This window comes from Mauremys mutica, chromosome 1, assembly GCF_020497125.1.
Source record: "Mauremys mutica isolate MM-2020 ecotype Southern chromosome 1, ASM2049712v1, whole genome shotgun sequence".
NCBI lineage: Eukaryota > Metazoa > Chordata > Testudines > Geoemydidae > Mauremys > Mauremys mutica.
Window position 1 is genome coordinate 263,328,388 of NC_059072.1, and position 15,079 is coordinate 263,343,466.

The window sequence follows — 15,079 nt, forward strand, 5'->3', positions numbered from 1 at the left end:
ATGGTCAGGCCAGCTGTAACTCATTTCCTTATACTAGTGGGCCCTTTGCCCTTTTGCACTGGGATGGGCTGTTAGGTCACACCGCTCCCATCTTACAAAGATGCAGGATGGCTAGCAACTGGCTTCCCAGAGGTAGCAGGTCAGTCCCCACTTTCCTGGACAAGGCATCTGCCACCATGTTTTCTTTCTCCTTTATGTAGAGGTGTTACAAACATTTCACATTCATCGCCAGTGTGTTATTATATTTGAAACAATGTGTTACATGCCACTTTTTAAATAAATATCGTGACACTAAAATGTGAGGTGTAGTGAGTATGCCTGGCCTGACAAGAGATGCTGACGATGAGTAGAAAATTACAAATGGGACTCTGTGTCACAGATGCACACCAAGGCTACAAAAAGTGCAAAACTCGGCATCTTGAACTTCCCTTTGCATAGATGCATATTTTAAGAGACTTTTGCTTGGGATTGTCTCAGCCCCTGATGCATTCTGAAGCATCAAATCCTGGATTTTTGAGTGTTTGGATGGTATGGGAATAATTGCCGATAATCTGCTGATTTGGGCCAAAAAAGACCAACTTCATAATGACAGACAGCATAATGTTAGTGTGCCATTCACTACAGCACAGAATGGCACTAGCATACTTGACAAGATAAAAGCTTTGGGGAATTTTTTAAAAAAAGAGTTGTCACAGAAGCATCTCTACTGAAATATTTATAGACTAGCAAAGATCCTAGAATTTGTCAATGCAAGGTCACATGGGTTTCAAGCTGTCCCTCTGCAAAAGGAGCACCCAGTGGTAAATGCTTCCAAAGCATTGACTAACACACAATAGAACAATGTTCAGATTGGAAAAAAACAAATACTGTCAAGAGTGTTTTAATGGTGAATGATTTGATTAATGTGTGTGTGCAGAAATCAGTCAAGGCAGAAGCAGACCATAAACAGTTAGAAGCCATAGTACAGAAATCATTTTGCATAGTATCGCCTAGATGTCAGAAAATGATTATGAAATTGCAGAAGTGATAAGTGTGTGAGAGAGGCCCAGTAAAGAGCTTCTTATGTTCTACATGCTTTCAAAAGTGCCTATAAAGAGTGAAAGCAATGAGATGCAGGAAGAAACATTGAAATAAAGGTCAAGTACCGCCCCTTTCTGACCCAGCTTGAAAGAGTAATTCTAGATAGATGCAGGTTTCAGAGTAGCAGCCGTGTTAGTCTGTATCCGTAAAAAGAACAGGAATACTTGTGGCACCTTAGAGACTAACACATTCATTTGAGCATAAGCTTTTGTGGGCTACAGCTCACTTCATCGGATGCATAGAATGGCACATATAAGAAGAGTGTATATATATACACACAGAAGATGCCATACCAGCTCTAAGAGGCTAATTAATTAAGATGACCTGTTATCAGCAGGAAAAAAACTTTTGTAGTTATAATGGAGATGGTCAATTACAGACAGTTGACAAGAGGTGTAAGGATAGTTATCAAAAAAATAGATTCAAGTAGTGTAATGACTCAGCCATTCCCAGTGTCTATTCAAGCCAGAGTTAATGGTATCTAATTTGCACAAAAGCTTATGCTCAAATAAATTTGTTAGTCTCTAAGGTGCCATAAGTGCTCCTGTTCTTTTTTTTAGATAGATGGTGAAGAGAAAAAAAATTCAGGCACATCTGAACATTTAAAAAAATGGAGGGGGGGCTTTTGAGGCGTGATTGTTGCATATGTTTCTCTACGAAGTATCTTATGTCATGATATTTTAGAGCATAAGATAAGAAATGTTACCACAGTGTCCATCTGAGTATTAAGAAGTGTAAGAACAGAACCTGAGATGTTCTGTTGTGGACAGGCATGAATGCTGCCATCAAAGATAAGGTATCCAAGAGGAAAACCTGCAAGAAATGCTAGCAACAAAATGCAAAAGAACCTTGAAAACTTTGAGGTTCTTGATCATCCTTAGCCCAAATTTGGTGCAGATCTGTCTGAATTTTATGGGAAAGGTTACCTCTAATTTGAAAGTTGCTGCTCTGCCTTTAATTTGAGTTGTTGCACAAAACTTTGAAAAGGAATGTAATAGTGTGATATCACAGACTCATCATGAGAAGATGAGCAATTCACCAGCAGCTCACTTCGCTAGTTCAAGCAGACTGACATGCCCTTTCTATGTACAGTTGAATGGTTAATGAATAAATCAGTAAAATGGCAAAGATTTCAATTAAAAAAACAGCTAGTGAATTAAAGGGATCCAGGTTTAACATGGTTAGAATATCACACACACTTTACGTTATTTTATTAGGCTCACCAGTTCAGATACCTATGGTGAGAAAGACAGACAAAAATTTTGGTGCCAACATTTAGCCTGCTTCCTAACCCTATAGCAGTAGATCCTAAAGTTGCTTAAGAACTACATGCCAGGGAACTAGAATAGATTAAAAGAATGCTGAAGTCATCCCCCATTGTAAGTCTTTCAAACAGAAAGTGGCTAGCAACTTGCTGAAGTAACAGCTACACCCTCTCCACCAATGTGATATGTCATAAGCACTCTAACGGTGTCAGGGCCTGTAATGTGGGCTATCTGACTTAGTGTTTGGTGTCAGGAGTAGAGTTGGGGTCGTGGTCACACCAGGGTTCAAAGCCAGGGCAAGAGTCAGAAGTCATGCCAAGGGTCAAAGCCAGAGTCAGTATCTGGGGTTAGGGTGAGGAAGCAGGCAGCAGGAACAAGGAACAGGGCATGGTAAAAGGAACAGGGATGAGGCATGTTATCAGGAACGAGGAGCAGGAACCAGGCGAGAAAGCAGGGACCTGATCTCAGAAATCTGGGCAGCAACATGCCTAGTGACTACTTGCTCAGACAAGAAATGGGACAGGAACAGGAAGCCAATCAGCAGTCTGTTGTTAGTCATCTGACCCTGCTGAGTCAGTGAGTTTAGCGTCTCACCAGCAGTTCTCTCTCTAGCCCTTGCAGCTCAGTGGCACAGAGAATAATGCTCCCACTTGTCAGCCCTGGTGGCCTGGGTTTGACATTTGTGGCACCTGACGGTCAGCCCTGCTGTAAGAAGAGAAGACGTGAAAAAAAACAAACCAAAACAAAGAGGACACTCGTGTTTTCCTTCTTGAGGACCCCAAGAATGCTGCTATCAGTATCACTAACAATGAAGAATATCAAACACAGTCTCCAAGTGGCAGAATCACTCATGGTGTCACACGGGCCATGGTAGAAGTAACCGTTTTGAGATGAAGTGGATCAATAATTAAAAAGCCATTGAGTTTCAGAGAGAGCACTTACTGACAGATGTCCAAGAAGAGTCAGAATAATTCCCTCATTTGTCGGGGGAGTCACAATATTACCTGTTGCAAGTATTGAAAAATCATAAGACAGGCCACCAAAATCATATTTTTAAAAATAGATATTTTAAATGTGTCCTCTGGAGCTTTTTTTTTATAGCTGTTAGGATTCATATTTTCAAGTTTTTCTGCACAGTCATGAAGGCTAGAAACTTTTTTATTTAAATGTAAGCTGATATTCTCACTTACTCATCTGACACTAGGGAATAGGGCTTTAAGAAAAAGAAATAGCACAGGACATGATAAAAATTACAGTAGTTGAGGTATTGAGGTAAGGTCATCTACCCTCACCCTCTTTGTTTGTGTGTTTAATTGACTATATTTCTTTGTGGTTGGTCTCAGTGGATACTCTTTTTCTGTGTGTGTTTAGTTTAGGCAGGAGCAAAGGGCAGGGGAATGAGGGGACAGGAAGTAAATGAATTGTAGCCAGTCCGTGAATGCTGATGCCTATCATATTACTGGGATATAGTATAACCTTCTGCAACCCTGACATATCTCATGTGAGTGTGCACAGGTAATAAACATCAGTCCTTTGGCAGTACTCTGTATCCCATTCTTATTAGGAAACTATTGCTGCTTAAAGAACAAAAAACAGTGAATTGTATATGCTGTTAGGCCCTTACGGACTGGTTCTGAAACTTTCTGAAGCTGAACAGACTTATACTTCCTCTAATATTTTTAAATGACTGTAGTGCTTGTGGAAGGTACCAGATTGAAACTCCTAGAGAATGAAGTCTGCTGTTTAGCCACAGAACAGCTATAATACAGGCAGTAGTAGGTTTCTCTGCCAATGTGTCTCAGTTGTGTTCTGGAAGGCCACCTATATATTTGCAAGGGTAAGATTCGGCGTCCCTGCCCTGTCATCCCTACATCTCTTGCTAAAGATGCTGACCATGAGACTAATTTTCACAGTTTTTGTGAGGAGAACACTTGCTCGTTGTGAACTAGACTGAGATTAACAAATAATTTCACACACCCCTCAAATATCAATAACTTGGTCTGGGCTGATAACACAGAGATGAAAGGCTTCGTTTCTCATTACCAATTCATTGAGCAATTTAATCTTTTGAGCACTCCTTTAACTAATTAATTAATCCATGTTTCTACAGTGCTTTGAAGGTGTAGAGAGTTACAATAAACAAGTACTAAGTATTACTATTTAGGGCTGGTCATTTTCTTATTGGAAAAGAGGTTTGCTGAGATTGAAATTTTCAAGGGGAAAACTGCTTTTTGGCATAATTTTCCAACAGGAAAATTGAAACTAAACTTTTGGTAGGATACCTAGGCTTGTGGAGCATGAAAGGAGTGGGAGAAGGGGGTCGTAAGAATGTAGAGATAAAAGGAAAATTAAAAAGAAAGATTTTTTTGATAGTACAGACAATTGTAACAAGGTTTTATATCCTTTTTCTTCCATTATTTTCTCTGTCTTATAAGAACTACTTACTTTTCATAATGGAAGCATATGTTTTATATTAATCAATTCCAATAATTTTTAAAATGAAACTTGAAATGAAGGAGTCATGCTCACGTAACAATTGGCCAGGTTAGAATACATCTTTGATAGCTGAAAGCATTCCCAACGCATGCAGCTCACGCATTTCTAGCCTACTAATGCACACTACATGCAATGTCTAGACTACTAATAGAATGTGGCCTGCCTTATTGCCATTACTTTGCAGTATTTGAGTCTCGGCAAGAAAATGTTAAATGGAAAAGAACTGCCCATGGCACACAAGCCCCCACCCCAAAATTCTGGCTTAACTTGTGTTCACTCACAAGCTTATTTTCACTCACGTAATTTTGTATAGCTAATAAAAAAGAGCTAGTTTAAAATAAAAGATCAACAATACAATTGTTTTCCTCTTTAAAAACAAGTCGAGTTTATTTTTTTAAATAGCTAAGAAAATTGCTTTTAAAAGGTGATTAAAGTATACTTTTGATGGTCTACTCCAGGGGTAGGCAACCTATGGCACGGGTGCCGAAGGCGACACATGAGCTGATATTCAGTGGCACTCACACTGACTGGGTCCTGGCCACTGGTCCGGGGAGACTCTGCATTTTAATTTAATTTTAAATGAGGCTTCTTAAACATTTAAAAAACCTTATTTACTTTACATACAACAATAGTTTAGTTATATATTATAGACTTATAGAAAGAGACCTTCTAAGAACGTTAAAATGTATTCCTGGCATGCAAAACCTTAAATTAGAGTGAATGAATGAAGACTCGGCATACCACTTCTGAAAGGTTGCCGACCCCTGGTCTATTCTAAATGTCAACTTTGTCAATCAGCGCATTAGATGTAAACAGTTTCTGATAATGATTGACTTTAATTGAGCCTTCTTAGGAGACAGTGATTTTTTTTAATTTAAAATAGTACCTTTTCCATTTAGTTGAAAGCTTATTTGCATTCATTTCAGCTTTGAGCATAGACATAACTACCTATGTCTTTACTAACATTGTATTTTCTCCTTTTTTCCTTCTCTTGAAATGCTTCATGAATTGTCAAACAAGTTAGCTTTAAATATTTTCTTACTGATCTTTGCAATTTTGGCAGTTTTAATATGTATCAGGAATGATTTATTAATTTTAAGCTTATCAGTTTAGAAACACAAAAATAAAATGGTTACATATGTGTAGTGCCAGTCTGATCAGTGTTTTGGGTTTTTTTTTGAGTGATTAAAATGTTTTTCAGTATCCAGATTATGTTGATTAAGATAGTAGTTCAAGGCAGACAGTATACTCCAATTCTTTTAGAAGACTTGTCAAACTAGTCCTATGTAAGGGTTCTACAAGCCTTGCTGACATAAATAATCTTTATACAAGTGGTCCAGTTATGAGTCACTCATGAAAAGCTGGGTTTGCAAGACTGACTGTAATACGGCATATATGTGGAACATTTGCTTATATTTCATAATACTTTGAACATTTTTGATCTATAGTCTTTATGATAAAAGCCTCTGAAATATTTACAGTTTACAGTGTAAAATGGAAAAAGTAAATTTAAATGTTTCTGTTTGTGTAAAGAATGACTTTTTACACATTTTATGAATAGCAAATACATTGCAAAAACCTGACAAATTAATCATTTATGTAGATCCTTCAATACTAGCTGATGCCTTTTGGGAAACTTTGTAAACATTCTATTTAGGAATAATTCTGTTTATATGCTACTGTTTTCCATATTCCAATCTCCTTGTTCATTAAGAGCCAAGCTGTTGAACTCCTTACTCATATTACAAGTAATCCTATTGACGTCAATGGGAATACTCATGAGAGTAATAGTTCATCAGTATGAGTAAGGGGTTCACAATCTGGCCCTAAATAAGAGTATTTGCATGAAAACAGGATCTGTATTCCTTAAGATTTCATCTATTCATCCTACTAATTACTCATCTGAAGTTCTAATAAAATCTTTGTGATATTAGTTAATCGTTATGAAGATGAACATGATGTCAGAAACACAAAATTATTGCTGTATCCCTGTAGGTTGCTAGCCAGTCATATCTAATTTGTTAGGCAGAGTTGGGGCTGGTATGTATTTTGATGAGAGACATTTAAGGCAAACTCAGCTACTGCAGGAAGGTGGCATTCTACCCTGGAAGGACTGAACTAATTTGCCAGCAAGGTTTTATGGATGATGATGAGGCACCATCTCTGAGACAAAGCATAAGGCTGAAGCTCTGTGGTCCTTAATCCAGTGGTAATTCTCATGAAAGTAGAGGTGTTAAGCCTGGTGTCCTAGCCAAATTCCAATTTCGGGATAACACACTTATTCTTTTAAAATTCCCCTTTTACGTTTAACTGGATAAGATGTTTTCCTCCTAAATGCTGTTGCTAGTGAAGAACTCTTATGTCCTGCTGTAGGCATGGCTGTTTTTCAGAGCTGGGGTTTTTAGTGATACTTGTTTATTAGTCTATAAAGCACTTGGGTACCTTCCAGGTTCAATTATTATTAAATATTACACAAAAATGTGTCACTTCAGGTAGGGAATAAAATGAAAAACAAACAAACAAAAGAAAACCTGAACGCTAAGCAACACAGGCAGATTTTTCATGTGAGTGTCCCTAAGAGTGACCAATGAAGTATAGTAATTAAATCTAAATTATGTGAAACATGAACAGGGTTTTTAGAAATGATTTTTTTCCTGAAATATTTTCAATGAGGCTCTTTACATTAAATTATTGTTAATTGCAATCTGAAATGTCCTTGTAGGGGCTAATGTAGTTTAAACTAGAGTTTTTCATACAGTAGTTCAGCATTTTTTATCTCTGTTAATTACCATGAAGAATGTTCACAGGAGAAAAGAGGACATAAAACTGGTGTAGTAAAAGTCTGATGGAAGAAATTTTCTTTCTTCATCTCCAACAGATATTGTTACATACTGAGACAGTCTTCCTTCTACAATGAGAGAAATAGGGATAACTCTTGGAAAAAGTTTTGAGGCTAGTGACAAAATATGTTTGTCTTTCAGATCCCCAGCTCAAGGGTATAGTGACCAGGTTATATTGCAGGCAAGGCTACTACTTGCAAATGCACCCCGATGGAACTCTCGATGGAACCAAGGATGACAGCAGTAATTCTAGTAAGTGACTGCTCTAGGAGAATGTATTAATCTCAAACCCAGATTGCAGATGTAATCATTCAAATATATACATGCAGACACTATTTTAATGGGTTTTGAGGAATTTTGATGTATTTTGGCAAAAAGATTGTCAACTTAAAATATATTAAACACCAGCATGCCTTTTAAAGAATCCTTAGCGCTCCTGCGTGTGTAAAAAAGTATCCAGGAAAGAAGCAACTATGCATTTTGTTAGTGTCTGACATGAAGTTTTGGATTTTCAAAAGTGCTCAGCGTTGGTCTAACTCTACTCCCATTGAAGACAATGATAAAATTCCAGTTGAAATCAGTGAGAGGAAAGTTAGGCCAATACTGAGCACTTTCGAAAATCCACCATAAAACATTTATCAGCAACATTTTCCTTTATCTTTGAAAAATAAATATAGAAAAAAAGGATCAAAGAAAATATCTTTGGAACGCTGACAACCAAGGCCATGTAATTAAGCATATGTTTAATTTTAAGGATGTTATTAGAGCCATGGAAGCATATGCTAAAGTATCTTACTGAATTGGGGCTAAAGAGACTGATTCTACAGTCCTATCCCAGCAAGATTCCAATGACTTCAATAGGATTTCTGCAAGTGAGGGGACTGCAAAACTGGAAACAATTTGAAAAGCTATCCAAACAAAAATGGTGTCACTTTTCAAATCTCTTATGGATCATTTTTAGTGTTATTTCTTTCAGTATAATACTGCTGAACATTTTGATTCAGATAATGAATATATATTTTACAACTTGAGCTGCAAGTGGTGGGTAAGCAGACTTGCCCTCACTCTCGAATGGTTCAATTTGAATAATTTTCATAAAGCACAGAAGACTTTGGAGGTTTATTTTTATTTTTTGTTTATAAGACATTTATTTACTCATTACTCATACATTAATATATGCCTGATTGGAATTAGACTCCAGGAGGTGCAAATTCTGTTTTTGTTTTGTTAGATCTTCTTTTATTGAGACTATACCTGATAACACAATATGTATCCTTAATGTATTTCATACACAGATACTGTTACTATTTTATTAACTGTTATACTTTTCAGATTGTAGCAAACTAATTACTGTGTATATCACTGTTCTCTCTCTCTGCTATTTTTCTGTGTTCCTTTCTCATCTCCCTGTTTTTCATAACTGTCTTTCTGTTTTCTCCCACTTAAGTATGTCCATTTCTAATGTCCCTTCTCTATTAGCCCAGTACTGCAAGGTGCAGAAACAAGATTCCTCTTGCTTTCAATAGGAATGCATTTTGCTTGCATGAGGCCTGCAGGATGTGTGTGTGTTTGTTTTTGTTTGTTTCTCTTCCCCTGCCTTCATTTGGGGAGGCGTCTAGTGGCAGGGTTGCAGGAGTGTTCTTTTTATTGTTACAACACATCTAAATAAATAAATCTTTCTTAGAAACCTACTTGTGGACATTGAAATCTTTGAAAATCTAGGTCACAACCCCTTACTTTCCTCTCTTCTCCATTGTCATCTTTTTAAAGTCTCCCATCTTTTCTCCCTCAGTGTTTTTCTCTTCCCTTTCTCTATTTGTCCGCCTGCTCTCTCATTCTCTCCCATAGTTTCAAAATGCCGAATAATCTTTCTTTTCCAAAAACAGCCTGTGCAAAATAAAGGTATTTCATATTCAAGATAAATAAATAATGGTGGGTCCTGTTATATTTTACATTTGCATGAGTTAGCGATTAGGCTGAAAATTTTCCCAAAAATTTAACATTATTTGCTATGGAAAAAATGGGCATGATTCACCATTCAGCACTGGATTAATCCTGTAGCCACTTTGAAATCAATGGATTTACACCACTGTAAAACGTGAGTAACACAGTGGTGAACCAGGCCCAATGTCTGGATCAGTGGCAAATGCAATATAGTATTTAAAATGTTACCAGCTAAATGCATGTATTGCCACCTTAAACTTTTAAGATAAATAATATATCAATGCCAACACTATCTTGCAAATCCAAAAGATAATGTGCATCACCACATGTGCACTTTCAGGAATATATGAACAGCTATCAGTCTCTGTCTCCTTACTGTTGCTGTTGCCAGTCCCTCATATTAGTTGTTTTCTTTTTTCCTCTTTTTATTTCTCAGTCTTTGTCTGGAGTATGTTATTGTTTCCTTTCATTTTCCTATACTGTAATTCTGGTTTTACTATGCCCCCTTTAAAAAAAATTCACTAATTTTTCTGGTGGATGAACTAGCTTTTACTCTTTTGTTTTGCCCTTCATTTTGCAATCTCCTTATTTTGAGAATTCAAGCCCCAGTCTTACTGGTGGATGTGGTTTGGCTGGCCCTACAGGTGAGAAGTGGAAGAAGTATTCAGCATTCAACCTCACCCTCATCCTTGCCTTATCTTGCTACTGATTGGTTTGGAGTGTGGATGAGATTTCTTCTAACTGTTGAGTTTACACTTTGCCTATTTGATTAACAGTTGCCTCCAACTTGTGAGGGGCATAGGGATATGTTGATAGTCAGGTGGGGAGGGAAAGCACTTTTGTCTCCAACAGGGAGCATGGAGCATCCTGTCCTTTTTGAGAATAGCTTTGGATTGAGGTTGATGAAAGCGCTGTTGGATTAATGTTGCTAGTTGGCATGAACGATTGTGCCTCTGCCGTGCTTTTCAGCATGCTCTGCGCTACAGCTGATTGGCACTGAATGACAGGAAAGAATTTTCCCCAGCCCATGGTTTGGCTCAGCATCTGGCTCCCCTTGACCATCCAGGGGGAACGGCTAGTGAGGGATGGATGAAAGGGGGAGTGCTTTGAGTTCCTGGCAAGGAAACATTGTGAGAGGTTGAGTCACACAGTCTTTTCTTCTGCTTCTTATTTATTATTTATAGAGCATCCAAACTTGTGCCAGGCAGCTAGAGAATAAATTAAAAAAAATATGATCTCTGCCCCCCAAAAGCTGACAGTCTAATTTTAGAAATGTCTCAAGGCATAGGAGTAACAAACAGTAGAGAGTGCTGTAGTGAGGTAGGACAAGGGTAACTGTAAGAAGATCTGGTAGTTATCAGTTTGGGTATGTGCATATCTAATGCTTCCATTACAATCCCACCAAAAGTCATCTTTTAAATTAAAGCTTCTAGCTATTTATAATGGGTGGGATTTTCAGAAATACTTTGTGTTAGTCTAATGCTTCTCTCATTGGAGTCAATGGGAATTTTACCAGTGATTTCAATGGGAGCAGAGTTAGACCAATGCTGAGCGCTTTTGAAATCCCACCCTGCAACTTCACAGGGGCAGTGTTCCTCAACAATAAATAATAGGACATATTGCTGCCACAGCTTATCTTAAACCTGAGCATAGGGCCAGGAGTGAGTGGACCTGGCAATGCAGTAACCAGTAAGTTACATAGGAGGCCTTTTTACATTTAGTATAGATTAGAAGTACCCCTTTTTTGTACCCAGTTCTTTGAACAAGGAAGGGCTGATTGGGGAGAGGAAGTAAGAAAGAAAGGGTCACATGTGATAGATACTAGCTATGTCACTTAAGGCACTTCTGGAAGGTGCTCGATACGGCGGTGATGGGCATACTACAAGAGCCTGAACTGAACAGAATTTGGTGGATTTCAGTTCAGAGCTGTTTTCCATTGGGGTCCTCATCTCTCCTGGGACCTGTTAAAAACACTGGCTGAGGAGGTATGGACTAGTCCATCTGTTGGATAATGGTGGAGAATGAGCTTTCCCATTTTGCATCATAAAATTGGTGCCATTTGTTGAAACCATAATTTGTGCATTGAGTCCTTTATTTGCTGATCTTTCACTGGGAATGCTAAATAGGTTTTTATTACAGTACTTCTAGTTTCTTTAATATTCCTCCTATCTTATCTTGTCCTTCTCTTCTCCCCTCAGTTGGTGTATCACTCTGTTTCTGAGCTGGCTTGAGGCTGGTACTATTTAGCTTAGCTGTCCAACTCCAGCCTCTAACCTATGTGGGCCCCAAAAGTGTTCCCAATATCATTTAGTGTGATGGAAACTTCCTTTTGGGACAGTTTGTGTTTTCACTGTTTTCCACAGGGCAGACCACTGTTAATTTGAAAAGTGGATCTGACACATGATGTGATTAATATAGAGCCCATGAAGAAGAAGTGTAGGAGATTTCTATACTATGGTCCTGGAGACATTTAAAATGTTATGTTTTCCAAACCACAGGCTCCTTTGTGAACCATTGGAGTTGATCAGTGTTCGCTGTCATAATTCCAGCATTGTTATCTCATGAACTAACTGTGGGTTTAGTAGAATCCAGTTTGATTTAGAACATGGGCAAAACTGATTCTTTCATTTTGGAGATTGCAACCCAATCAAACTGCCTTAACTCCCTGTCTCATTTTCTTTCTCCTGCAAGAGAGACCTTAAACAGTAATCACTAACATAGTTCAGTATAATATTTACTTCCAACAGTTACTTATATAGTCAATATATTGATTATATATCATAAGCACGAGAGATCTAGTTTATGTATAATTAAACCAAAACCACTACAAACAATTAATGAGTATTTGGTTTCTTTGTTTCCTAAAGAAAAAAATCATGAATAAAAAGAAGAAAAAGCAAGGATGATGTCTTGATTCCACAATACTGTGTTTTTGTTGATTTAAAATAAACCTGATTTTAACATCTAAATGCTGTTATTCCTTGTATGTAGCTTTCAATTATATATAGTTACATTAAAACATGTTACGAAGTTAAGCACTCAAAACTTGCCCATTTAACCTTAATTTAGCCCCACTTTGGATACGTATTATGATAGTCTTTAAGTACATGATCACATGCAGGTTTTGCTTGCCTCAGTCAGCACAGAGGATGGATGGTGTTCAAGTAATGGTGCAGCTGTTCAATATTTCTCTTATCTTCATTGTCAAACACTAGGTCAAGCTCTCTCTTGCTGGTCGCACACCAGGCAGCTGTGTTTGGACCCACACACAGGAACAGTGTTCTTCTGATTGCCCCTGGGTCTTGGCAGACTTCAGCCACAGTCTCTGGTCTCTCAGACACACTTCAGGCACAGGCTATGTGTCTGGTACCACCTCCAGGGGAATGGGATCCTGCAGTCCAACTGCCCTAGGCCCCTCAGGACATCCCAGTTATTCAAACACACCTTCCTTAGAGCTCCACCCTTTACTCTAATATTCTGGGTACTCTAGTTTACAGTTTAATCCTTCAGGGATATGTGATAGTTGAAGCAAGAACACACAGACTCTGCAAAAGGATTTCTAAACAAATCACACTTTAATTATAGGCAGAACAAGAGAGATACAGATCTATGGAAAACAAGAAAACCTGCACGCCAAACCCTGTCTCACTTTCCTCACCACTTCCAGAGTCTTTTGGAATTTGGTCCTTGACTCTTCAGGGAGTCCAGGATTCTACTGCACCCACTCTCCTCTTTCCTTCCTCCTGCTCAGTCTTGCATTCTAATTTTGCTCAGTGAGAGAGAGAGAGAGAGAGCTAGTCAGCTGACCTGGTCCATTTATAATTTCCAGTCCCCTCTGTCATGTAAACCTCCTGGTCAGCTTCAAACCCAACCCCTCAGGTGTTGAAGGTTCCCTTCAAGTGGTTTGTAGCTTGATTACCACCCACCTGGAATTCAGACTTGAATATCTGGTTTTACCTAGGTTGCAACCATCCCATTGATCTGCTAGGATGAAGCTTATTCAGTTGTTGATAATCCTCAATGACTGTCCCACTTGGAGGTAGATACCTAGGTGCCAGTCCCCCTGTCTCTGCCACAAGGAGTATGATGGAAGAATACAGTAAAAACCACTTCTGTGGCAAAGGCAAGGATAGAACCCAATTATCCAGGGTGGCATTCAGTCACCTTCAAGATGAGACCATCCTTTCTCTCTTTTCCTGCAGCCCCCCTACCTCATTACTACACACCTCCCAACTTCTGCAACAAAGGGAAGGATCTTACAAACAGGCTCCTTCACTACACAACCCTGATTCATCCCCAGAGCAGCTCTGTACTGTGCACTGAATAGGACACAGGTCCCATGTTAAAAATAGTATGTGATCATGTAATTAAAGAGCAGGGGAATGAATTTAGGTTGCACAGTTAGCCTTAATTCAGGCAGCTCCTAATTTTTGAGTGCTTGGTTTTGCAACTTGAGTTATACACTTTTAAGATAGGGTTATGGGTAGGGCTCTACCAAATTCACGGCCATGAAAAACATGTGACAGACTGTGAAATCTGGTCTTTTGCGTGCTTTTACCCTATACTATAAAGATTTCACTGAGAGACCAGAGTTTCTCAAATTGAGGTTCCTGACCCAAAAGCAGTTGCAGGGAGTTACAAGGTTATTTTAGTGGGACTGTGGTATTTCCACCCTTACTTGTGCTCTGCCTTCAGAGCTGGGCAGCTGGAGAGCAGTGGCTGTTGGCTGGGCACCCAGTCCTGAAGGCAGCACTGCCAGCAGCAGTGCAGAAGTAAGGGTGGCACAGCCTTATTTCTGTGCTGGTGCTGGTGGCGGTTCTGCCTTCAGAGCTGGGCTCCCAGCCAGCAGCCCTTCCCCCACCCGTTGCGCCACTAACTGGGAGCCACCCAAAGTAAGCCCATGCCCTAACCCCTTGCCCCAGCCCTGAGCCCCTCCAAACCCATAGCACCCTCCTGCACCCTAAGCCCCGCACCCCTGCCTCAGCCCAGAGCTCCCTCCCACACGCTAAACCCCTCATCCCTAGCTCCACCCCAGAGCCCTCACCCCTCCTGCACCTCAACCCACAGCCCCCTCCCGCAATCCAAATCCCTCTGCCCCACCCCGCAGCCTGGAGCCCCTCCTGCACCCCAAGTCCTTCATCCCCAGCCCCACCCCTCCCGCATCCCAGCTTCCTGCCCCAGCCCGGAGCCCCCTCCCACACCCTAAACCCCTCATTTCTGGACCCACCCTGAAGTCCGCACCCCCAGTTAGAGCCCTCACCCCCTCCAACACCCCAACACCCCGCCCCAGCCCAGTGCAAGTAAGTGAGGACGGGGGAGAGCGAGCCACCAAGGGAAGGGGAATGTAGCGAGCAGGGTGTGGGGCCTTGGGGCAGGGGTGGGGCTTCGGGGAGGGGGCAGGGTGTTCAGTTTTGTGTGACTAGAAAGTTGGCAACCCTAGTTACTATGAGCTGG

General features: G+C 39.8%; 1 protein-coding gene across 1 annotated transcript in view; it reads left to right on the plus strand.

The window, feature by feature from the left end:
• Positions 1–15,079, plus strand: part of FGF14 (fibroblast growth factor 14) — a 239,196-nt gene that overhangs the window by 38,149 nt on the left and 185,968 nt on the right. The window contains exon 2 of the mRNA XM_045008672.1: positions 7,823–7,933. Coding sequence (XP_044864607.1) covers positions 7,823–7,933 — 111 coding nt within the window. The remainder of the gene's footprint in view (positions 1–7,822; positions 7,934–15,079) is intronic.